The 25,128-nt window shown below is 39.5% G+C and overlaps 1 protein-coding gene across 1 annotated transcript in view; it reads left to right on the top strand.

Annotated features, from left to right (window-relative positions):
• alk (ALK receptor tyrosine kinase) overlaps positions 1 to 25,128 on the top strand; it is a 438,375-nt gene that overhangs the window by 378,391 nt on the left and 34,856 nt on the right. The window contains exons 6-11 of the mRNA XM_017477116.3: positions 5,456 to 5,581; positions 9,469 to 9,603; positions 10,175 to 10,275; positions 12,966 to 13,132; positions 14,724 to 14,818; positions 24,923 to 25,021. Coding sequence (XP_017332605.2) covers positions 5,456 to 5,581; positions 9,469 to 9,603; positions 10,175 to 10,275; positions 12,966 to 13,132; positions 14,724 to 14,818; positions 24,923 to 25,021 — 723 coding nt within the window. The remainder of the gene's footprint in view (positions 1 to 5,455; positions 5,582 to 9,468; positions 9,604 to 10,174; positions 10,276 to 12,965; positions 13,133 to 14,723; positions 14,819 to 24,922; positions 25,022 to 25,128) is intronic.

Here is a 25,128-nt window from a genome sequence, read left to right as displayed (position 1 = left end):
TTAGGAATGGCAAAACAGGCATACTTACAACAACCATGTTTACAATAATATTCTGATTCCAGTATGCATATAAAAATTATATCTGGAATATGGCTGCAGCCCGAATATAGACCTTATATGGAATTTGATGTGCATGTAAACATAGTCTATGTTGCACAGTTATTTTGGATGATGATTGACTAACTGATAGAACCTCATGAAACTGAGGTCACAATACATGTACAAATATTTAGACAAGAAATCTTTGGGGCAGACAGCAAAGTGTAGAAATTGTTGTGTTTCTTCTTTTTTTGTCTGTAGTTTTGCCCATAGTTGCCTAGACATTTTTTTTTCTGTGATGTATCTTTGCCTTTGGCAATAACATTTTCAGATTTCTAGTTTTAATCAAAACAAGTACCTTCAGTGCCTTCAACAGCTACATCAACCAATAATGTTTTCCATCAGTTTCCTTCAGTTGTGCAATTTTTAGCTAAATAAATTGTCTCTCAAAATAAAATCATGTACCCTTTGAAAGATGGGATACAATATCTCTTCACAGTAAGCTCTTTCTTTTTCTCTTCCTTATTGTCAGAGCCACAGTGAAACTGTCTGGCAGAGAGTGATGGTGCTATGGCTGTTTGCTGGCCAATCAACCATGGTTTGGTATAGTTAATTGAATTCCTATTCATATTCGATCAATTGTCCTGAGGGACAGGAAAGTGTGATCTACTGGCATTTATCTTCAACCTTTCTTTCTTTTATTTCCACCGCAGCTGTCTGTAGCTTTGCTTCTCATGCTCCAATGTTTACACAAATTGGAAAGCCACATTGATATTTCAGAGAACACCGAGTGAGTGCTTTGTTATGTGTCCATGTTTTATGGCCTCTAATGGATGTCACTTGCTACAATTCCAGACATATGAAGCAAGAAATCTCTCTTTGTTAATATTATTTCCTTTGTATATGGTAGTCTGTGAAAAATAAATTTACCGAGAATCATCTATTGCAGACATTTCAATCTGGACATGTTGATCTTTGTTTGCAAAACAGTTCCATCCTTTAGTTCCCTTAGGTGAAGAGGCTAGATCATCAACAAATAGCTTTAATTCAGCAAAACTGGATCTTGATATTAGCTAATCAGCATGTACAGTGTGTAAAAATAGATTATAGATTAACTACCAGGAATGTCAATTCAACAGAGACTAAGTAGTAAACAATGGAATTTTAAAGTTAACACTGAGAACTGCATGTATGTAGTGTACGTAGATTAGCTCTGCAGAGTCAGCTTTAAAACCTACATTATAGAACATACATTCTTAGGGTTCCAAAAAGGGTTCCATCTAGCACCCTAAGGATGCTTTCACATCAACATTCTAAGCCACTGCAGGTTTTACATGTACTCTTATGGGAAGTGGCCACAAGGCAGGCAGTTCGCAGTTAAAAAAGTTGGCACTTAAAACAAACAAACAAACAAACAAACAAAACAAAACAAAACAAAACAAAACAAAACAAAACAAAACAAAAAAACACATCCCTGTCGGAATCTTTATGGCCACAGTGGCGTGCTTCTTATGTTAAAAAAGTTAAGCTTTTCAGAAAAATTATGCCAGGTCACAAGATGCCAGGGCAAGCATGAAAAAAAATGTGGATAACAGAATCATGTTTGCAAGTGAATATAAAGAGATTTAAAACATATTAAAATACAGTATTTCATTGCCAATATCCCAGTGTTGAAATATAACTAAAGATAACAATTTGGCTATTTTGTATGGAAGTCCTTAGCGGAAATGCATTAGTTTTGTTTGTTTTTTTCATTGTTTCTCGTGATCATGACTTAATTTTCTCATGATCTCATCATAACAAAATAGTTTTCTTGTGATCATGACTTAAGTTTTCTGTGTACTCGACATAACAACATGTTCCCTTTCAAAGGGAACTCCACGTTGTGTTTAGCATAACGCTATGGGAGTGCCCTCATGCACGACCGGCATCTGAAGCTTGTGTAACATCATGCCTATTTATAGGCCTGCCGTGATCAGGTGACATGGCAATTAAGCGCGTTGCATGATATATATATATATGGCACCTGTGAACCGCGCCATCAGCCTTATTATCTGAAGCGAGACTGCATGTCGGTCGTTTGTGTAACGAAGCATAAAGACACTTCATTTCCTCTCTATCTTTTCTCAAAATCTCTTGACTTTTCTATCCCTTTAAAAAAAAAAGAGAAGAAAAAAGAATTAGCAAGAGAGAGTTCAGAAAGTGTGTTACGCCTTGCTCCCATTTCATCACGGGGGAGATGGACACACTTTCTGTGTGAAGCGTTTAGGGGTGGAGCATGCCACAGCAGCCCTCGAGTGGTCTGGCTGTGAACATTGTTAATGCTTTACAATTACGCAGCTCCGCTCAAGATTCGCTCTCTTCTCAGCTGAGGGGAGATGGGTTTCAGAGCCTCGTGGATCTGGGGCAGCCACTGCCGAGGCAGCCAGCCTGCTCTGGTCCTGGGGATCTCGTATGGATTTGGAAGAGGAGCCGGAGATGAGCACGGCTCTATCTCTTGCTCTGTCTTCCAGGTCCGGCTCTCCGCCTGAATTTGTAGCGTGCGTCGCAACTCCTCTTTCCACTATGGAAAGCCAAAACACTCTGATTCTGATCAGTAGTCCAACATCTTAACCACTGAGATACCACTGCCACATTAATTGGGTTTTCTTTATATACATTGAGGACTTTTGTGAAAATCTGATGACTTTTTAGGTCATATTTACGCAGAAATATAGACAATTCTTGAGGGTTCATAAACTTTCAAGCACCACTGTAAGACGATCAGAGATACAGTGTGTGAGAATGTCTTTTAGAGAGATGAGAGATTTATGGTGAGAGAGAGATAGAGAGAGAGAGAGAGAGAGAGAGAGAGAGAGAGAGAGAGAGAGAGAGAGAGAGAATGTGTGTATATTTGTGTGTGTGTGTGTGTGTGTGTGTGTGTGTGTGTGTGTGTGTATGTGTGTGTCTGCAAGAAAGCATGTCAGAATACAGTGTTCCACTTTTATGTCTACTTCTAATGAAATCTGTTATCATTTGGGTCAAGGGCACTTTGCCCTACTAGAGTGTCATGATAAAATCACTTCTCCATTTTTTTAGACTTACGGAAGAAAAAATTATCTGTGAGCTTGTGTTTCTTTTCTTTTTGGGGGGTCCCTGTTATCTCATTTAGTGGTAGATGAACCTGGGTATGAGTGCGGTTCATTTTTACAGCTACAGACGGCTGGCTAGCATTTGAATAGATATGCAAAACACCGGCTCTGTCTCATTGTGTTCACTGATGCTATCTGTTTCCAAAGCACATAAATCCCGGTCCTTCGCTTTACCTGTCTGGTTCACTGTGCACAGTTTTCCTATTGTGTTGGATATCGCATGGCTAACGTACCATATGCAAAAATTTCAAAAGATAAAATAAAAATTCTGTCCTGTAAAAAGATTCTCTGTCTGGTAATGCTGTATTATTAATACAACTTTATCACTGTTACCTTTAAAGTCTGTCTCACCTTCACATAAATGTGGTAGGTTCTGTAGTATATGGTGTATAGTACAGGGAAGGTTTCACAGGTTTCTCTCTCTCTCTCTCTCTCTCTCTCTCTCTCTCTCTCTCTCTCTCTCTCTCTCTCTCTCTCTCTCTCTCTGCCATTACTTAGTTGCGAACACTTGGCAAGCATCCTGTCATCTGTGGCTATAAAGAACCAGTGACTTTGCCTTTAAGTGCTTTTATGTTCCATTTCAGTGGTGTTTCAGCTTAAGATAATGGTCGTGTATACAGAGGCTTTTACCAATGGCATCTGATTTATGTTTTGACTGAGATGCTATTGAAGCGTCAGAGAAAGCCTCTACATTTCTTACACTTGTTTTCTCATCACCTGCTTTACAAGCAGTTACAAAAGCAAAATAGTGTCTTTCACTATTTTAAAGTCCATAACTTTTTTCAGTGAATTTTTTTATATTAAATATGGCTTATTTGTGTTGTGATTTATCATGAGTTATAAGGTTCTCAACTGATTTTCCCCAATATGTATTTATTTATTACATATTTATTTAATTCACTGATCTAATTGTATACCTATATACATTTATTTACTCATAGACTATCCCTTGCCCTCCACTTATACTGGTGCTGTCACGTAATGTAGGTTGGGACGGATGCAAATTTGGACAAAAATTTTTTGGACAAATCCAAATCGTGAAACATAGGTGTAGTCAAACAGGCAAATGGTCAAGCAGTCGGCAAACAGTCATAAACGAGGCAAAATGAGGACAAGAACAGGATCAAAACTATGACACAGAAACAAGGAACAAAAGCTTGGCACGATGATAACACTTACGCAATACTTTGTGCCGAACAAAGCGATACAAGGGGTTTAAATACTAAACGAAATCAAGAGTGAAATTCAAAACAACTGAGTACAATGCGGAATAACGAAAACAACCAATAGCAATACACAGGTGGAGACAGGACATAAACCAATACAAAATACACGTGTCAAAAGTAAACAAAGTCAATGTCACTGAAAAACTCGGAAGTGCGTGCTCACGCTTCGAGCTTCGCTTCGGATGCTGCATTCTCAAGCACTTGCGTGAGGAGAAATTGTGATGAGCCTTGGTAAGAAGGCTGTGAAAAAGCTGTGTCTTTATTGTTTACTGCTCTCATGGATATCAAACAACTGCAAACACAACACAGGTTTATCAAAAACAAAACTTTGCTAAATATAGGTGTGCAACAATAAGTGGCACCCCTATTAATTCATATGAGAAAAACATATTTGAAGAATATTCCCATTGATATTTTACATGTTTTAGTACACATGGGTGACTAGGAACAGGACATCGTTCAACCATGACTTCCTGTTTCACAGGGGTATAAATATGAGGTAACACATAGACCAAATTCCCTTAGTCATTCATAACAATGGGTAAGATCAAAGAATATAGCTGTGATGTTTGGCAAAAAGTTGTTGAGCTTCACAAAATAGGAAGTGGCTATAAGAAAATAGCACAAGGATTGAATATGGCAATTTCTCTCTCTCTCTATATATATATATATAGACATACACACCATTTGGCCTTTGTATCTTGTACAAACATTGACTGTTGCTTCTATTTCTGCAGGAAATTCCAGGCAGCCTTTATTACGTTGTTTGTCAGTTTGAGTTTAAATTTACTCTAAGAATCTCTGTGACATTTAACATCTTTGGAAATTATTTTTGATGAAAAATGTTTTGCTGAACATTAATGAATACAAAAACTAAAAAAGTGTAAATAACCTAAACATTACACAAATTAAATCAAATCAATTAGTTCAAATGTATCCTGATGATGTAGACCACAAGAGCCATTTTGTAAAACCTTGTGTGTGTGTGTGTGTGTGTGTGTGTGTGTGTGTGTGTGTGTGTGTGTGTGTGTGTGTGCTTCTGTCTCTCTCACCATTCAGAGACCTCTCGAAACGTGACCTTTGAGGGCCGCTACCACTGCAGACAGGGTCAGGAGATCAGTCTGGAACGCCTGTGTGACTTCACTCCTGATTGTGCTCAAGGGGACGATGAAGGAGAGCCATGCCGTGAGTATTACAGCAATGCACAGGGACGGTGGCATATAGAGAGAGCACAGACAGTAGAGGGCAGAGAGCAGCAGATCTCTAATGAACATGCCATGGGTCATCCTTATAAACAACAAGACCTGGATGTTGTAGATGCAGCTACTTTGTATGAAGCACAGATCTTAACTCACACTTTCAGAGGTGAAATCTATTACCTTTTTTTTTTTTTTTTTTACCTCTGACAGTAACTGCCCTCTTTGTTCTTTCTCTCTAACTCTCCTTCTTTTGGCCAAGAATGAGCATACTACTCCTGTCTGCTTGTTTATTCTGGATTCTTGACACATTTTTTTTTAAATCTATAGGCAAATTATAAATATTCATGAAAAATACTGCTTGCCACTTGTAAGTTATTCCAAAGGGTACAACTTTTAACATATATTTTGTTTGTAATGTAATATAAATGTATTGTTCCTTTAAAACTCTTTTAAAGGAAATATTTAGATCTTAAGTAGCCTTAAATGAGCTTTAAATTTATAGTCACTTTTTTAAGTGAAGTATAAAATATACTATATGCACAGAAGATGTAACATTGAGAGTTTTTCCCCAGTAACAAGCAATAGTACAAATTTCAATATATCTATAAAATCTTTAAAAAATAAAACAATAAACAATAAATAAAATAACAACAACAACAACAATAATAATAATAATAATAATACAATTACACTTATACTATACATAAATTATACTAATACTAAATACTACAAATTGTGAACCCAGCAGAATTCTGATATGATAATATCCTAAACATGCCATGACAGATAACACATGCAATTAGCTATACTGGTAACATAATGCTGCTTCATTAGTAAACTACTATAACATGTTTATGACATGATGACATTGTATGATCACACATGAACAATGCTGGTAACACTGTACAATACAGGTCCTTAATTAATGCTTAAATACTTAGTAACTTAGTATGTAGTTTCTCATTAATTACTACTCACTGTACTAAACTACTGCATTAACTAAAGTGATTAACTAATGATTTAGTACCTAATATTAAATAAGCATGTTTATAAAAGAGTAATAACTTCTTATCTAAATTTGAAGCACTGTTTTATCTACATGTATCAGTTTCAGACACTGTCTTTACTTTATCACATTAAGCATTAAAGCAATAAATACTGAAAATGAATTAATGTTACTATTATTCTTTGTTTCTCCATAAGAAAAGTATTAAAATTGTCATATATATATATATATATATATATATATATATATATATATATATATATATATATATATATATATATATATGGATAGATAGATAGATAGATAGATATGAGACTGTATTTTAAAGATAATTTTGTAAAATCCAAATAAGCTTTACAGATCTTTATTGGAAAGGGATTAAATAATGTTTTTCATGCTTGTTGAATGAACCATAAACAATTATTGCACCTGCACCTGTGGAACAGTTCTTAAGACACTAACAGTTTACAGGCGCTAGGCAATTAAGGTTACAGTTACAATAACTTAGGACACTAAAGAGACCTTTCTACTGACTCTGAAAAACACCAAAAGAAAGATGCCTAGGCTTCCTGCTCACCTGTGTGAACATGCCATAGACCCGCTGCAGGGAGTCATGAGGACTGCAGTTGTAGCCAGAGCAATAAACTGCAATGTCTGTAATGTTAGCTGCCTCAGACAGTGCTACAGGTAGACAGGAAGGACAGGTGATGGTCCTTGCAGTGGAAAATTACATGTAACCTTGTGTCCGCCCAGACGTGATTGAGAACTTGCAAATACCTTGGTGGAAGAGTGGAGTAACATCTCACAGCAAGAACTGTTGCAGTCCATGAGGACGAGATGCACTGAGGATTAGATGCACTTAAAGAAGCTGGTGGCCACACCAGATACTGTTTGTTTATATACAGTATCGAATAAATAATGTTCTTACCCTTACTACTATTATTTATGCGTTAATAAAGAAAATACTGTAAAGTTCTATCGAAATGTCACAGTAAATGTAACCTAAGTCCCATTTTGTCTTTGGTGTCATTCCAAAAATTCTGCAATTTTAAAAGCATCTTTTCCAATTCTAAGTCTGTTACAGATATACCATAGCCAGATCATGGTACAGTGATTGCCTCTATGCATGCCATTTTCTCTAGAGTTCTCTGTTCTATTTTGCACCATCTTTCTGTCAAACGTGTCAGTCATGTCATGCACAATATAGCAACCTGCAGCATTCAGAACACTTGTAGATGTTTTTATGAGACCAAAAAAAACAACAACCATAATACATCCAGGCATTACTTGCTGTTTGGATTTCATTTCCTTTTACTTAATAGTTGAATGTTTAGAGTGTGTATTGACTGGCTTTGAATCAATAATTCAAAAAAAAGCAAAAAGCAAAAAAAAATTTCACCTGAGCCATTATGTTCACTTTGTATCTCTATTGTAGATGTGTTTAACAGAACAGACCTCACCCATCACTGTGTGCAGAAGCTTTTAATATACAGTGGTAGCATATTTGATACACAGACACATTCAACCAATGACTGGAAATTTCAAAAATAATTTAATTGACATCTACCAACCTTTACAACCACTTCTGCCAACTTATTCTGCCAGAAGAGACAATTTTCTCATAAGCTCTTGTTTGCTCTAACATTGGCTCTTACATTGGCTAACAGTCAGTTCTGATTCACATTAACAGTGTTGGATATTTATAAAACTCTTATATTTTGCTGCAAAATTATGTTTATTTCCTTTGTTTTTAAGTAATAGGAATCGTGGGAGTTATGAATTTTATCTATAGAAAAGCTATAAGATAAAGCTTTGCTTTAATCTGATCACAAACTACAGCAAGACGGATTCCATATTATCACCCGTACTACATGTGTTGTTCCAACAAGATGTTTAGTGTGTATATGTTTAGCAGATGGGAAACCCTTCATGTTCTACTATATTTAGTTCTGGAAACTTTCCTTAACTGAAATCATTTTCTTTTTTGAATGAATCTCAATCATGAATAAGGGTCATTTAAACTTTTTTTTTCTTCAGTGTATGCTATCACCTGTACAGAGTGTTCTTTGTTCTGATGATGACATGTCAGTGCAGATGAATTAAGTTTTGACATTTTGACAGCTTAATCAAATCCTGACATTCACTGCATCAGAAGAGCATACTTAGCTACAGTAGCAAGGTTTGAGACATCTTTAGGCAGACTTTTTTTTTTTATTACTGCATGTGTTAAATTGGCTTTATTCATTTATTTATTGTTTATTTGTTTATTTGAAATAAGCTCACTTAATTTAGCCAGCCAGGTCACTCCACGCTCACTAACACTATCCAAGTGTCACATATTCTTCCTAATTCAAGTGAATATGTAGTATTTAAGGCTTATGTGTGTACATACAATATTTAAGCAGCCAGACAATCTATTGCAGAAATATTAGTTACTACAAAGAAAAAACTTTTTTTTTTCTCTCCCTTGTTTGTTCATTTCTTTTTTTCTTTTTTTTAATGAAATGCATATCAATCCTAATAGCATTACACAAATCCACAAGGATTTCCTGATGGAGAGGATGGTTACTAATAGGGCTTTCTTTTTTTTTTCTCATTTCATCCTTCTTGCTTTACAACATAAAAAAAGATCTTCATCTGCATGCCGTCTTTGTTGCCTCGGAGTTCGACACTTCTTCAAAAATGCAAGTGTCCAAAACACTTTCATCAAAGCGCACAGGCTCCTGTGCCTCAGGATCAAGCTGTTTTTCTTCTTCTTATTATTTAGTTTGTGCCAGTTTCCTGAATTGCTCTGTTTTCTAGACTCTTTTCTCATCTTGTCCTTTTCACCTGTCTCTCTGTGTGTCTCTGCATTCCTCTCCCTGCAGGTCAGTTTCTTAACGGAAGCTACTGCTCTTTTGAAGAGGACGACTGTGGGTGGCAGATGGTGTCAAGTAAAAGTTTGTACAAAGGAGTCCATCTTTCTCTGCCTAAAAGACTTACAAACAGCTGCCCATCCTCGGGTAGGTTCATCAATGTTGAAGTTTCAATTACCAGGCTGCTCAACAACATGGTAACATACATTTATCATGGCAATGCCAATATATAATGATCATAAATTAATCTCCAACTTTTCCCCTTACCTCAAGGGATTACAATAAGTGTGTTTTGACCTAATACATTCACAAGTGGATGCTTTCACTTTTTGCAATATAGCAATCGGCATGTAAACCAGATCTCATATCATCAGCACTTCTCTTTATTCATCATGTTATCAAGCTAAAATTTTAAAAATGAGTACAAAGATAACACACATATCTTATTTTTTACTTTACACTCTTGACATTGTGATGGTATAAAATTAGATCCATGCCCCTCATATGTATGAGCTGTGTTGTGTTACTGCACGGTCACTAAGTCACTAAGTCACTAAACTGAAGTGACTATATCTTGAAATTCTATCTATAAACAAGAATCCAGCACTCATGCCCACCACGGTCCTCTAGTATTTTTTATTTGCCATATTTAACTTAACTTCTTCCATGTCCAAGTTTTCAGATATGTTGTATATCTGGCTTTCTTTTTTCCTGACAGGTTCTGTTTTGGCTCTGGAAAGTCAATCCAAAGGCCAACGGGGGTCAGTAGCTGTGCGGAGTCCACTGTTCCTCTACCCCCTGCGCAACGCCCCATGCATGGTAAGAGAGCAGAAATTCTGCATTCAGGCCGCGAAGCCAAGCTTGCGCGCAGTGCGTCTGTGTGGCCAGCTTTATTTGGATCTCAGAGGAAATTATGTTAAGAGCATTTTTCATCAGGCCCTGTTTCATATTTCCAGCAAATGTATTCCACTCTCATTTGAGTACACAGGCAACAAAAGATGCGGCCATTAGCGAGGCACTGCATACAGATAAGAGTTTCAGATGCATACGAGGAGGGTTTGATCAGCAAAGGCAAGAGGAGTGTGTGATTAATATGCCAACATCCTTCCTGATAAAATGTCAGGGCTAAATCGAGACTAGTTGATTAATTGAATCTCCTCATAATATGGTGCAATGATATGCTTTTAATTCTGTTTTATGGTAATTCCTCCAAGTTATAATTTCACTTTACTTTAAGGTATTGCAAAGCACTTTGCATATTCTATAGATCACTGTCCAAGGTCCAACCTCTTTTTAGTAATTAAATGAAAAGTGTTATAATGAATACTGCTGACATTTGATCCAGGGTAGAGATTATCATTACACAATAATGCAATTAGATGCAATTTCAGTGTGCATTATAATGACAAATTAACATGGCATTGTTAGGACAATACAATGGCGAAACAAACAAACAAATAAGATTAAGTTTAATTCAGTTTTAATTAAAGTCATATTTTTACACCAACATATAATATAACCCTCAAACAATGTATATGTTTTGAACTGAGGATCAAAAGTTTGTGGTTCTACCTAAAATTCACTAAACTTCACTACCTAAAATTCACTGAACTCAGGCAGAACCTTATAATTTCAAGGTCATGATATATATAGCGACTCTAGTATGCTATACATCATTCACATGTTATAATATATTTGTAAAGTTTACCCGTCATGCAATTGCCTGGAAGTAAACAAATAACTAGCAAAGCCAATCTCCAGTCCCTGCCTTCTTCAAGAGGTTTGACTGGCAGTATTTTACATACTATTCTGAATGCAATGTACTCAAGTCCTTCAGTACAAAATACTTAATGAGGCAAAAGAGTAGAGAGAGAAAGACAGACAGAAAAAAATAGACAGAGAGGGACAGACCTAGAGGTCAGCAAGTCCTAAATGGAAAAGACAGAAAGCAAGTCATGCAAAGGCGAAAAAGTCAAAAGAGATAGATAGTAAAGAAGTAAATGGGATCATGTAGAAATAGACACAGATAGATGTGGAGGACTCATCTGGCCAGAGATTTCTGATTGACAGCTCAAGATAGATGGGAGGCAAGGGCTCTTTGTTGTACATATAGAACCGAGAGCACGGTGCAAGCACAGCAGGGCATGACAGCAGCTTGGCTCCAGTCCCAGAGATGAGTAAGGGCTCTAGATGAGAACTTCTGTCTCACTCACCTTGTCTCGTACTCCCTGTCTGAGCACCAGAGCTGGAAAAACTTCACTTGCTCGAACAGCTGGCTGTGTCGCCCTCCACAGTGTGCCACCTCAAATGCTGGAGGAGGAGCAGTAACAGAGAATGTGGGCTTGATGTCACACTGCATTACCATGCTGGGGGAAATCACTAGTTAGGAAAGGATTATACACATTTCTACATTTTTTAATAAACCTAGTTTAAACATTAGGGTTGTTGTATGAGTGGGAAACAACGGATAATTATAATTAATATTGATAATAATAATAATAATAATAATAATAATAATAATAATAATAATAATAATAATACTAACAACAAAAACAACAATTATTATGGTTATTATTGTTATTTTTATTATAAAACACATTAAAATCAGTAACCAAATTTATATTTTTTTTCTGCTGGGTAAACAAACAAAAAAGCCTGCTCTTTCTCTCTGCTTTACCTAAACACAAGCAACAGGGGAACAAATCTCAAAATTACAATTATTTAATTTTAACACAATGCTAAATTTTAGAATGTTAGATTTAACTATTAGAAATGACAAAAACTGTCAAAGCTCAAAAGTACATCTACACACACACACACAAACACACACACACACACACACACACACACACACACACACACACACACACACATAAGAGGGGGTGCATGGTTGCTTAGTGGTTAGCATGTTTGCCTCGCACCTCTGGGGTTGGGGGTGGGAATCCTAACTCCACCCTGTGTGAATGGAGTTTGCATGTTGTCTGCATGCTTCTGGGGTTTCCTCAGGGTACTCTGGTTTCCTCCTCCACTGGCATTTCTAAATTTTCCATAGTGTGAATGTCTGTGCAGTTGTGCCCCGCAATGGGTTGGCACCCTGTCCAGGGTGTCCCTCACCTTGTGCCCCAAGTTCCCTGGGATAGGCTCCCCAAGCATTACAGAAAATGGATGTATATATGTTCCATGTAGCAGAAAAAAAGAGATGAAAGAATGTAATTGTCAGGGCCATAATGTGGCTTGTCCAAACTAGTTACGATGCACAAAAAACAAATGAAAGAATAAGCAGTAGCATTCATTCAGAACTTTTTCCTGATCAGGGGGTTGGTGGATATGGAGCCAATCCCAGGAACATGGCTTGTAAATTGGGAATACCTCCTGATTGGGACGCCAGTATATCGCAGGGCATCATACACTACTACAAATAAAGAATGAAACAATCCAACCAGATGCCCTGTTTTAAATGTAAATACTGTATATCACAGATGCAGCACTGTGTGTTATGTGCGCTACAGGTACGTTTCCAGGTATGTGGAAGCCCAAATGGTCTTCTTTCTCTCTGGATCATCGAAAACAGCACAGGACCCGAAAGCCAAAAAAGTCTATGGAACTCCAGCAGTGAGACCAAACAGGACAAGGGATGGCAACTCGTCACTTTCCCACTGTTTGGATTAGTCGACTCGTAAGTATCTAGGTAGTAGATATATAACTGAATACAAATACATTGTTCGAATAGAACAAATAATGTGTAAAATATGGATTTAAATCAAGATACGAAGACCAGCATTGATTTATTCACTGTTAATAACTTCCTGCTCAGGGTTGTGATGGTTTAAATTAGACTACAACTTTGTTTATATTTTTGAGAAATAGAACCAGAATGAATAGTGTGACAGTGGGAAAAAAAAGTCCCTCACACATTGACAGTTGACATCATAAACTAGAGTGATGTAGCTGAGGGTGAGGATCTGTCAAAAGCAGAATTCACACACCATGCTGACAGTTCTGGCATTTCTACCTTGCTTTGTTTTCCAGTGTTTTATATTGTTCCTGGGGGTGTTGTGATAGGATATTTGTTTAGTTTTTTTTTTTTTTTTTTTTTAATCTTCCTTGTACAGGCCACACCCACTTCAGGTTTAAATCTGGACATTTGGAGTACTGATCATATACAGATACATATAGCCTTCTATGTCCAAATTTATATCAAATATTTCATATACAACATATGAGAATGCTAGCTCTGTCTGAACAAAAACAGGTGAAAAAACACAGTCACTACTCCTTGCTGCATAAATGCATCAATGGTTTGCTGTTTACCAGCCTTTCAGAATGCACTGTTGTATAATTTGCATTCAGTTTTGTTCTAAACCCCATATTCACCCTAAAATCTTAATGAATCCCGCTGAGATCAGGCCTGTTCTTTGGTCTCGCTCCACCATATCATTCGCACCTTTAAAAAAAGAGTGAGAGGGAAGAAAATAAATCAATGTACAGAACATTCACATTCAACCACACTTTCACTCCAATTAGCAATTGCACTTGACTTGCGAGACAGTAGAGCAGAGAGAAAAACAATGGGCCGATTCATCTCTGTGTGCTTGATTGGGCTCCTTCTAATGTTCATGCTTTGCTAATGCCCGTCCTCAGAGAATGATTAAGATTTCAGTTTTGGCCTTTTTCTTGTACTTTGGCCTCGTTTTTCTTCTTTCCACTTTTGCTTTTTTTTTTTTCATGAATTCTCTATCGTCTTTTTAAAAAATGGTGATGTTGCCCTTTAGCATATTATACGTGAAGCCCCCCAGATCAACTTCCAGCCAGGTTAGATATTAACTTCATGCTCAAATTAGAGTGACAGGAATTTTCAAGGTTGAATACAATTCTGATTTATAACCACAGGTGCTGCAGACATAATAGTCATTTTTAACCATTTTCAGCCCTGCTAAGCCTCTTATGTCTTATGTCTAATTGTTTTTGAGGACTGGCCAGATCAGAATCTGTCTGAGAGCTTGCTGCCTCTGAAGTGTACTTGCGGGCGATCAAATAATATCAGCTAGACTCTGAACATAGTGCTACGCTGTTGGCTCAAATCATTTTATTCAGCCCTTGTAATCAGAGCAGCACTGGCTAGTAGTAGTAAGATATTTAGCTATCAGATTGATCACTTCCTTTGTTTGATATTGGATGTTGTATTTCCTACAGCTATGATAGAAAGTGTTTAATGTAGAAACAAATAAGGAACTGGATTAACTCTCTTCTTCTTCTATCCTGTGTAGGTTCTATCTCCAGTTCACAGCAGACATTTCTTCTGGCTCTGAAGTGGCGTTTGCTGTGGATAACTTCACTCTTACTATGAACTGTTTCCTTGAAAGTGAGTCAACACTTTTTTTTTTCCTCATATCTGTTTCCTGAGGGTAATTTGAGAAATAATGGTTCCTTTTTATATTTGAGTTGGGTATATTTATTTGGTTGGTTCGTTGTTTGGTTCATTGATTGATTTGTTGTTTACTTTTTTTTCTTTGCCTCACAAACTTCCACTGTTTATTATTTAGTAAGTTGTTAGAGTAGGTAAGGATAAATGGTACAGAAGATGGATGGAGGAATATGAAATATATATATATAAAAACTTCTTTGCTGTTTTTATCCTTTGAACTTACTGAGGGTCAAAACTTTGTGGTTCACTATCTTAAATCATCAAACTATGAACCTACCAAAATCCTGTTATCTATTGCCCCTAGTACCCTATCCATCAGCAGATCATTCACACGTAATGGTGCATTAGCAGGGTTTGCAGGGTTAGTTTAATGTATTCCTACAGTTACAAAGTACTTCATAAAAAAATATATAAGCAATCCAAACATCACAATATGACAATGTAATCTGTGTCACAAATCGTGACGGAGCAGAGATAAGGCGGATGCAAGTGCAGGACAACAGTTGTTTATTTATAGAGACAGGCAGGCAGACAAATCCAAGATGTGATCCAAAACGTAATCCATAAACATGCAAGAGGTCAGGCGATTGGCAAACAGGCATACACGGGGCTAGGCAGGAATCTAGGAGGGAGGCTGAGCGACGACCTCAGCTGGACAGGGGGGCTGAGCGACGACCTCAGCTGGACAGGGGGGCTGAGTGACGACCTCAGCTGGACAGGGGGGCTGAGCGACGACCTCAGCTGGACAGGGGGGCTGAGCGACGACCTCAGCTAGGCATGAGGGTAGAGCGACGACCTCAGCTGGGCATGAGGGCAGAGCGACGTCCTCGGCGGAGCAGGGAAACAGAGCACTGTACTCGGCGGAGCAGGGAAGCAGGGCGACGTCCTCATCGGAACATAAAGGCAGAGCGATGTCCTCGGCGGAGCAGGAAGGCAGAGCGACATCCTCGGTGGAGCAGGGAAACAGAGCACTGTACTCGGCGGCGCAAGGAAGCAGGGTGACGTCCTCGTCGGAGCATGAAAGCGGAGTGACGTCCCCAGCTGAACTGGGAGGCAGAGCGAAGTCCCCTGTAAGGCCAGGGAGAGGAGCGTGGGTCTCCGTGCGGCCAGGGAGAGGAGCGTGGGTCTCCTCGAAGCAGAAGGGGGGAACGCTATTTGCCATGGAGCAAGGGGGCTGAGCGACGACCTCAGCTGAACAGGCGGGCTGAGCGACGACCTCAGCTGAACAGGCGGGCTGAGCGACGACCTCAGCTGAACAGGCGGGCTGAGCGACGACCTCAGCTGAACAGGCGGGCTGAGCGACGACCTCAGCTGAACAGGCGGGCTGAGCGACGACCTCAGCTGAACAGGCGGGCTGAGCGACGACCTCAGCTGAACAGGCGGGCTGAGCGACGACCTCAGCTGAGCAGGGAGGCTGAGCGACGTCCACAGCTGAACAGGGAGACTGAGGCTCTGAGGTCACTAGGTGAACCTTGGGCATGGGCGGAGCTTGGCTGGCCGTGTCAGCAGACTGGGGCGTGAGCAGAGCTTGGCGGTGCGTGTCAGCAGACTGGGGCGTGAGCAGAGCTTGGCGGTGCCTGTCAGCAGACTGGGGCGTGAGCAGAGCTTGGCGGTGCCTGTCAGCAGACTGGGGCGTGAGCAGAGCTTGGCTGGGCGTGTCAGCAGACGGGGGCGTGAGCAGAGCTTGGCTGGGCGTGTCAGCAGACGGGGGCGTGAGCAGAGCTTGGCTGGGCGTGTCAGCAGACGGGGGCGTGAGCAGAGTTTGGCGGTGCGTGTCAGCAGACTGGGGCGTGAGCAGAGCTTGGCGGTGCGTGTCAGCAGACTGGGGCGTGAGCAGAGCTTGGCGGTGCGTGTCAGCAGACTGGGGCGTGAGCAGAGCTTGGCGGTGCGTGTCAGCAGACTGGGGCGTGAGCAGAGCTTGGCGGTGCGTGTCAGCAGACTGGGGCGTGAGCAGAGCTTGGCTGGGCGTGTCAGCAGACTGGGGCGTGAGCAGAGCTTGGTGGTGCGTGTCAGTGGGTTGAACTGGGGCAACCGGGTCGGTAGACTTGGGCGTGAGCAGCATTTGGTCCTTAGGCTGAGATATTAGCAGAGCTTGGGCCTCAGAGCCTGGAGGCTTGGCTTGGGCGTCAGAGCCTGGAGGCTTGGCTTGGGCGTCAGAGCCTGGAGGCTTGGCTTGGGCGTCAGAGCCTGGAGGCTTGGCTTGGGCGTCAGAGCCTGGAGGCTTGGCTTGGACCTCAGGGACGTGAGACTTGACCTGGACCTTTCTCACTGGAGGCTGGACCTGGAGCTCAAGGATTGGAAGCTGGACCTGGAGCTCAGGGACTGGAGGCTGGACCTGGAGCTGAGGCACTGGAGGCTGGACCTGGAGCTCAGGGACTGGAGGCTGGGACTGGACATCATGGACGGGAGGCTTGACTTGGATCTCAGGGACTGGAGGCTTGACTTGGATCTCAGGGACTGGAGGCTTGGCTTGGAGCTCAGGGACTGGAGGCCGGACCTGGAGCTCAGGGACTGGAGGCCGGACCTGGAGCTCAGGGACTGGAGGCCGGACCTGGAGCTCAGGGACTGGAGGCCAGACCTGGAGCTCAGGGACTGGAGGCCGGACCTGGAGCTCAGGGACTGGAGGCCGGACCTGGAGCTCAGGGACGTGAGGCTTGGCTTGGATCTCAGGGACGTGAGACTTGACTTGGATCTCAGGGACGTGAGACTTGACTTGGACCTTTTGTTGGAGCTCGGCGGGTGAGACCACCTCGTGGGGCTCAGGTTTGAGCTCTGAGGTCACCCTGTCGGTCCCGGGCTGGGTCTCTGCACGGGCTCTCCGGTGGAGTTTCTTATGCTCCCGCCAGCTGCTCTTGAAGCATTCCTGAGAGCAGAAGAAAGCTTCCTGGAGGCCCAGCTTCCTGCAAGTGGGACATTGAAGCTGAGTCTCTCTCCCGCAGCCCTCGGTCATACATCTCGGGGATTTCGCCCCCGTGTTGGCCGGAAACTGAAGTGGATCGCTGGTTACTGCCCTGTCCATCTCCTCATAATAGAGGTTGAATGGTGGGTCCACCTGGGGCTGTCCATTGACTCTCCACCCCAGTAAATCAAGACCACAAAGTTGTCCAGGCTGTGAAAACTCCTCCATAAACAGCTCTGTAAACTGAGTGACATCATGGAGGGCTGGCAACCCAGCACTCACCAGCTGCTCCGCCCAGTCACAGGCCGGGCCGCAAAACCTGGACACCAGGAACCCTATCCACTCTCTCTTAGTAGGCTTGGGAACCACCAAGCTGCAGAAATACTCCTGGCAGCTGAAGAGAAACTCCAGCGGGTAGCTCCCCAATCCCCTGTCTCTGGCGGCAATTCAATGGCGTACCTTTGGGGAAATTGCACGGATGAAAAATGCGGCCAGTAATCCGAGCGTTCCCCGATGCGGTATTGTCCTACGATTTTCCTGGTTGCGGTGGCGTGCCTTCTCTCTAGTCCTCCTGCTGCATCCATGTTAGGGCGGAAGTTTCTGTCACAAATCGTGACGGAGCAGAGATAAGGCGGATGCAAGTGCAGGACAACAGTTGTTTATTTATAGAGACAGGCAGGCAGACAAATCCAAAACGTGATCCAAAACGTAATCCATAAACATGCAAGAGGTCAGGCGATTGGCAAACAGGCATACACGGGGCTAGGCAGGAATCTAGGTCGATAACCAAACCAAGACAAGACAAGACAAGACAAGACAAGACAAGACAAGACAAGACAAGACAAGACAAGACACGAACTAGAACGAGGGACTGGAAGCGGAGAATCAAGCGCGAACTGACTTGCTTGCGGCTTGCGACTTGCGACTTCTTAATCTTCCGCGTTGGGTGCTGGGAAGCGCGCGGTATATATGCGGACCTGATTAGCGTGTAAACTGCTATCAGCTGGGAGCAATACAGACCCACGTGAATTCCCAGCCAATGACAGAACAGGGAGGAGACATGACAAACATAAACAAAACACACGTGTCCCAATGTCACTACGGTCAACAGCGGAAAAGCAGGTGCTCGCGCATTCGCGCTTAGAGCACGCTGCTTCAAGGGGGAATCGTGACAATCTGATTATTTTTGGATTACTTCAAGGTCACATATGTAAATAAAGTCAAGAGAAAAGCAATATGATTGAAAAAATTTTTAGAGCTTAAAATCATGTCCACTGATTGGATTTGTTATATAAATATAACCAAAATAAAAAAAAAATAAAATAACATATTTATATATAATCCACTTTTCCAAACAGAGGACAATTGTTTTGGGGGGGTGTTGACTTAACAGCGTTCAAAACAGTGTTACTCTGAATGCAGACTTTAATACACTGAAAAAGACACACAATTAGCATCACATAAAGATATTTAAATAAAATTGGTTTCACTCTGCCCATGTTTTACATTTTTCCTGACATTCTTTTGAATGTCCATTGAATAAAATAAAATACTAGATGCGTCGAGTGTACCCTCTGCCACCATTCACACATTTGAATGACCATGTAATACAAAGCAATGTGATAACATGAAATAAAAAATTACCTCATATGGACATGGGCATTGTTTCAACTCAGGGCAACTGTCATTTGCTGCTATTGTAAACCAACTGTTTGTCATACACAACAGCGCTTCACCTTCACGTGTTCGCTGAGAGTAAGCTAATGGTTGAGAGGCAGGAATTTATCGTCAATATATATCCTGTTGCTAATACCTGTTGCAAAGACTAAACATACTTATATTAAATGCATTGTGCACCCTACAGACTAATTTAGCAATAATGCAAATGCTACAAGCGACTGGCTCGGCGAGCACGCCGACACTGAGTTGTGAGCATTGAGTTCCTATTTGCAGCTGTGAACAGAATAATAATCATGCTGAACAGGACTTTTTGGAATCATTCAGAGGAGCCTCTGTCTGAATACGATGCAGCTGAGAGACGAAATAGAAGTGCGGCTCATTAACACAAAAGTGTTGCATTAAAAGACTAAGCCCATTTACATGTGCAATTCAAGTGAGCTCTGTGGAACGACCCATAAGCCAGCTTTCCTTCTCGGTCTGATTTTCAGAAGATAACAGCTTAAAACTAAATAAATAATATGTAAAAGGAATGGGAAGTCATTATAAGATTATAACACACCATTATTTTATATAGTCTCTTATTGTCTCTTCATGTTCTTATGTGTTATGGATATGTCAGATTTATGCATGCCAATGAGATTTGGGTTTATATTTAGTTGGGTAACAAGTGTTATAATATATTCAATCTAAATTTTTACATCTACAATCCAGCTGAAGTGTTTTTGGGGCCATTTACAGTAAGGATTTTTAAATTGAAGAATTCCATGCTGCAAGCTATAATACGGAAACATCAAACTGCCACATTAGTTTGAGCATATCATCAGATTTGATATCAATCTTAGGAAGAAACTTCCAAGAGAGGCACCATTGCAATCATAATTTCTCATCACTGATGGGCGAGAACAGAGCATCGAGGGAAATGGATGACACTCAGTGTGAAATATTTCCCTTGCAGTTTGGATTAGATGGTATTTGCCAGCTTGCACTGATTTGACATGGCGGCACTGGGATGCCATCCATCGCTTGGGCTCACGGATGGCCCCTTTTAATTCCAGCTATGTATGTATTATGCCACAAATTAAATAGTTTGATGTGCCATATTTTACCCCTTGTCAATCAGCCAGAACGCTGTCAGAGCATCCTTTGCGAAAGTTACGTGTGTGTGTTATTAGCAAAAACGGACCAAGTCATGCTGCACATTATAAGCATGCCAAAATTTAGTGTTAGTAAGTAAATAAGTAAAGCTTTATTTATATAGCACTTTTTTTTAAAACAATACAGAAGACATACAGTAAATACAAGAAAATAAAATTAATAGTAAGAAATCAAATAAAATAAATAAAAGGCTAAGCAAATGAAATAGAAAAAATAAAGGAATACAAATAAAATCAAGTAAGAAAAATCAGCTGGTTTGAGGAAAGGCCCCAGTGAACAAATGTGATTTAAGATACTTTATAAAAGTGCTAATTGAATCAACAGCATGTAGGTTGTCAGGGAGAGAGTTCCACATTTTAGCCCATAGTGACTAAAGGCCGACTCCCACGTTTTCGGTACAACTAGCAGGTTGCAGTTGGATGACCTAAGTGATCTAGCAGAAGTATATTTAGTGATCATATTACAAAGGTTATCTAGGAGCACCACTATGAAGACATTTGAAAATTAATAACAGGATATTAAAATCTGATTGAAAACATAATTCTTCACTGCAGGACATGTCAGCATTCTTGCAGCTGCATTCTGAACCCTTTGTAAATGTTTAATGAAGATTTTCGATAAGTCAACCAAAACACTGTTGCAGTAGTAGAGTGTAGATGTAACAAATGCATGTATGAGTTTCTCTATCTGTGGGGGAGAGAATAAATGCTGTTTTACAAACATTGCTAATGTGTTTTGTTTAGTTTTTTTTTTAAACTGAGATCACTGTAAAACATGATCCCTAATTTCTTAACGCAGTCATAAGCCTTGAGAGATAAGGTGTCTAGATATGGCATAATTAACATTTTCTGTGCATCATTTCTGATAATAAGTACCTCTGTCTTATCTTTATTTAGCTGCAGAAAGTTCTGTGACATCCACAAGTTTATGTTCTCTATGGGATAGAGTTCATGCTCTTTATGGGGTGTTGTGCCAAATGTCTATTAGTTCACTGTGTATGTGAAAGTGTGTATGTGTACATCCTCTGAAATCCATCTCTCTCTTGTCTGCATTGTTCTCCAGCTCAAACAGATGGCTTCGGATTTGCTGTGTGGGTGTTTGCTTTTATTTTTTTCTCACCTTTTCACATAGCAGCAGGCTTTCTTTTATATTGGTTTTTATTAGTTTTGCTCTCATATGATGCTTTGGACAGGGAGCCATATCAATAATAAATGGAGGATGGAGGGCATAAGTGCCAACCACAAATGATAGCAAAGCTAACAAAAAGTAACCCGGAAAGGCCAAAATCCCTTTTTTGTCTCTAAGGGCCGAAGCATGACTGTTTAGCAGTTTTAGTGACGTGTGAACCCTTCATGACAGCAATGCACAGCAATAGAGAAACATCTCATTAATGAATGACCAGAAGCCGAGTTCTATCTCTAGGTACCTAACAGCATGCGTTAATGTGTCTGCAGTGGCCATTCCTGGTGTTTTGTGTTTTTTTTAGCTGGAGAGACTGGAATTAGACCAACATGTACAGTATGGTATGAAGTATAAAAGTTCAAAAGTTAGGTTAGTATGTTTGCAGGGAAAGTTACAGGTATTCAGAGACCGCTAATGCGGGTACTCAAGTTGATTTTCTAGGCTAATCATTAATTACACAAATTTCCAGTGTGCAGTTCATGTCACTGAGGTTCCCAGGTTTCCTTTGTAACACAAGAGACAATAAAAAAAATAATAATACATAATAAATACTAATACTATTAACTTCAAATGGTATTCCATATTTCTTAGTGTATTTACAGCCCGAAACATTATTTTTAGAGTGTCATATTGTGGTTAAATCACACACTAGTTATTAGAATTACAAGAATTACACATAATAGAAAACAGACATGCATCTGTTTTTGGCATCCTACATGCATAATTCTTGCAAAACTTCTGAATAGCACAAAATAGAAAGTTTGTAATTATGTCTTAAGTCTAAATACCGATGTACAACATTTCGGAATAACTTCTAATTACATATGGATAAATAAGCTTTAAATATGGCTCAATATACAGATGAAGCAACAAAACTACATGCATAGGAATACATAGCAAGCAATGTCAATTTCAGCTGAAGTCGAATAAAAACTATTATCACAAAGATCATGAATAAATAGCAAGCTTTTATGTGTGTGTCCATACCAGTATTAGAATGAGTATGTTAATATAAACAATGCAGTCCGAATTATTGTCAGAGCTGTGCTGTTACCTTCTGGTCAATCAGAATCAAGAATTTAGCAGAGCTAAGGTATAATGAATAACAGTGCATGTATGCATTATTTATTTTTGCAAAATGAAAATGGTCTGGACTAATAATATTAATTTAAAAAATAATAAAAAGCAGGTGTTTGTACCATTTTCTGATTTTTATGAAAAAAAAAAAAAGAAATAATTGAATGGATTTTATTGCACAATCCCATGGCTTTACATGCATGGCTTTTATATAATTTTAAATTCACACTTAGATTAAAATAAAATGTTGAAAGCACACTTGTAAGTCTTTGTATGTCTGACCTCGCCATTAACTGGAATCTGTTGAATATGTTATATGAATTATAAAAGCTTTCCAAATGGCTTCTGTACCTCTTTTGTATCTCAATCGGCCGATAATGTAGAAAATGGTCACGATTAAAATCCGGCTTTCCACCTTAATTCTTGATGTTAAACTTGTACCATCTCAATAACTACAAAGTGATGCCTTGTTATATGTTTTAACAAAATATTACAAATTAGGATTCACCCCTTAAATTATAAACTTATTGTTTGCTTAGTCTTTGTATAGTTTGGCAAAACTGGCCATGTTCGCTAGGTGGGAGGGATGGTGTTATGCTCTCCCCTGTCATTCATATATGGTGAAGAGGTCAGTTGTCTGGCAAATGACAAAATTGGGAGGAAAATAGTGTTAAAAAAAATATTTTAATCAAAATCCAGGCAAATTAATTATTTTATATTGCTTCCTACAGACTCCAGAACATTTGCTGGTTTCAACTATGAATACTGTAAGCGAACTAAAGGAAAATACAATGGGGCCCGAGATGACGCAGAGTTACTGTTACCAGCCCAGAGCTGATGTGTGTATATATATATATATATATATATATATATATATATATATATATATATATATATATATATATATATATACATGTATGTATGTATATGTATTTGTTTATTATTAGATGATTTCCAGCATCCACCATACAAGTTCCTGTGAGAGCTGGTTGTTACTACTAGAAAATATAATTGTATTCAAATAAATTTGAACTATACCTGGTCACAATTAATCCACACCTTCTGACCAGTCAGATTCATGATATTATGTTTAAAAAACATAATAACTGCCACTAATTGAGACAGAACCTTTTCTGAGAACAACATCTACATCTAAATGCATGGCCTGTTTGAATTAAGAATTAGGCCAGTGAAAGTCTGGGCCATAACTCTTAACCAGTCACATGCTCCAGCACTGATGTCTCAAATGGGAGGCCTGATAATAGCTTTGGTGGCAGTGTGCACCATGAAAAGCTGTGAGCAGTAGGGAGCATGATGAACATGATGAATGATGCCAGCCAGGACTGGAGTGGTGTGGGAGTTGCTTTCATGTGAGTGTTTTTTTTTCTCCCCCTTTTCTTTACGATGAGATTTTCCACACACTCCCAGTACTGTTAGTTGGACTATATTTGGGGTGAAGGGCTGATCTGTCTTCTGAGGAAACTGGCAAATGGAACAATTGCTGAAGCTCATGTGGCTTGTCATGTAATTAAGAAACATGCAATTGTGTTCTCACCTTTTAAGTTAAGAACCAACCACCTGTGCTCTGTTCTCTCCTATATTTTTGGCTTTTGATTTTTCACACAGTGATAGAAGTTACAATAGATACCTAGCATGTCATATGATGACATCTAACAAATTCATATATGTACTTAGATAAAGTGTTCATCAGAAGGTGTTAGGCAACATCTGTCTTGGTGGATAATTTTATAACAAGGTTACATACTAGAAATTAATCCTTGTTATTTGATTCATGTACTTTGTACAGTTATTTGTGTTTGTACCTGCCTGTGATATTTTCTAGCAAATTTAGTTGGTTCACTGTAATGGCCTAATTTAAACCACAGTGACCCTGACCAGGCAGTTACTAAGGGTGAATGAATTAATTCAGTATGTGTTTTTGTTTGTTTGTTTTACTATTTTGTGCTTGTTTATTTATTTCGCATTCTATATATTAACTAGGACTTATATGTAATAGTAAGCATGAAATATCTTCATTTTCTTTTTAGCTAATGGAGAATTCCCACCAGTGGTTCCGACAAGTTTTACTCCAATGCCGTTCAGACCGACTAATCATGTGAAGACGACACCAGTAGTGCCTACAAACAGTGAGTCTCATCCTCTTCACTATGGACTATATATTTAGTAGTCTGTATTTAGACTCATCTTACAGGCATGCTTAAACTGGGCAGCCAAATCAAATTATTAAAATTAC

The sequence above is a fragment of the Ictalurus punctatus genome, chromosome 9 (genome assembly GCF_001660625.3).
Source record: "Ictalurus punctatus breed USDA103 chromosome 9, Coco_2.0, whole genome shotgun sequence".
In the NCBI taxonomy this organism is placed as follows: domain Eukaryota; kingdom Metazoa; phylum Chordata; class Actinopteri; order Siluriformes; family Ictaluridae; genus Ictalurus; species Ictalurus punctatus.
Note: the sequence above shows the minus strand (reverse complement) of the source record. Positions and strands in the feature narration are given on the sequence as shown.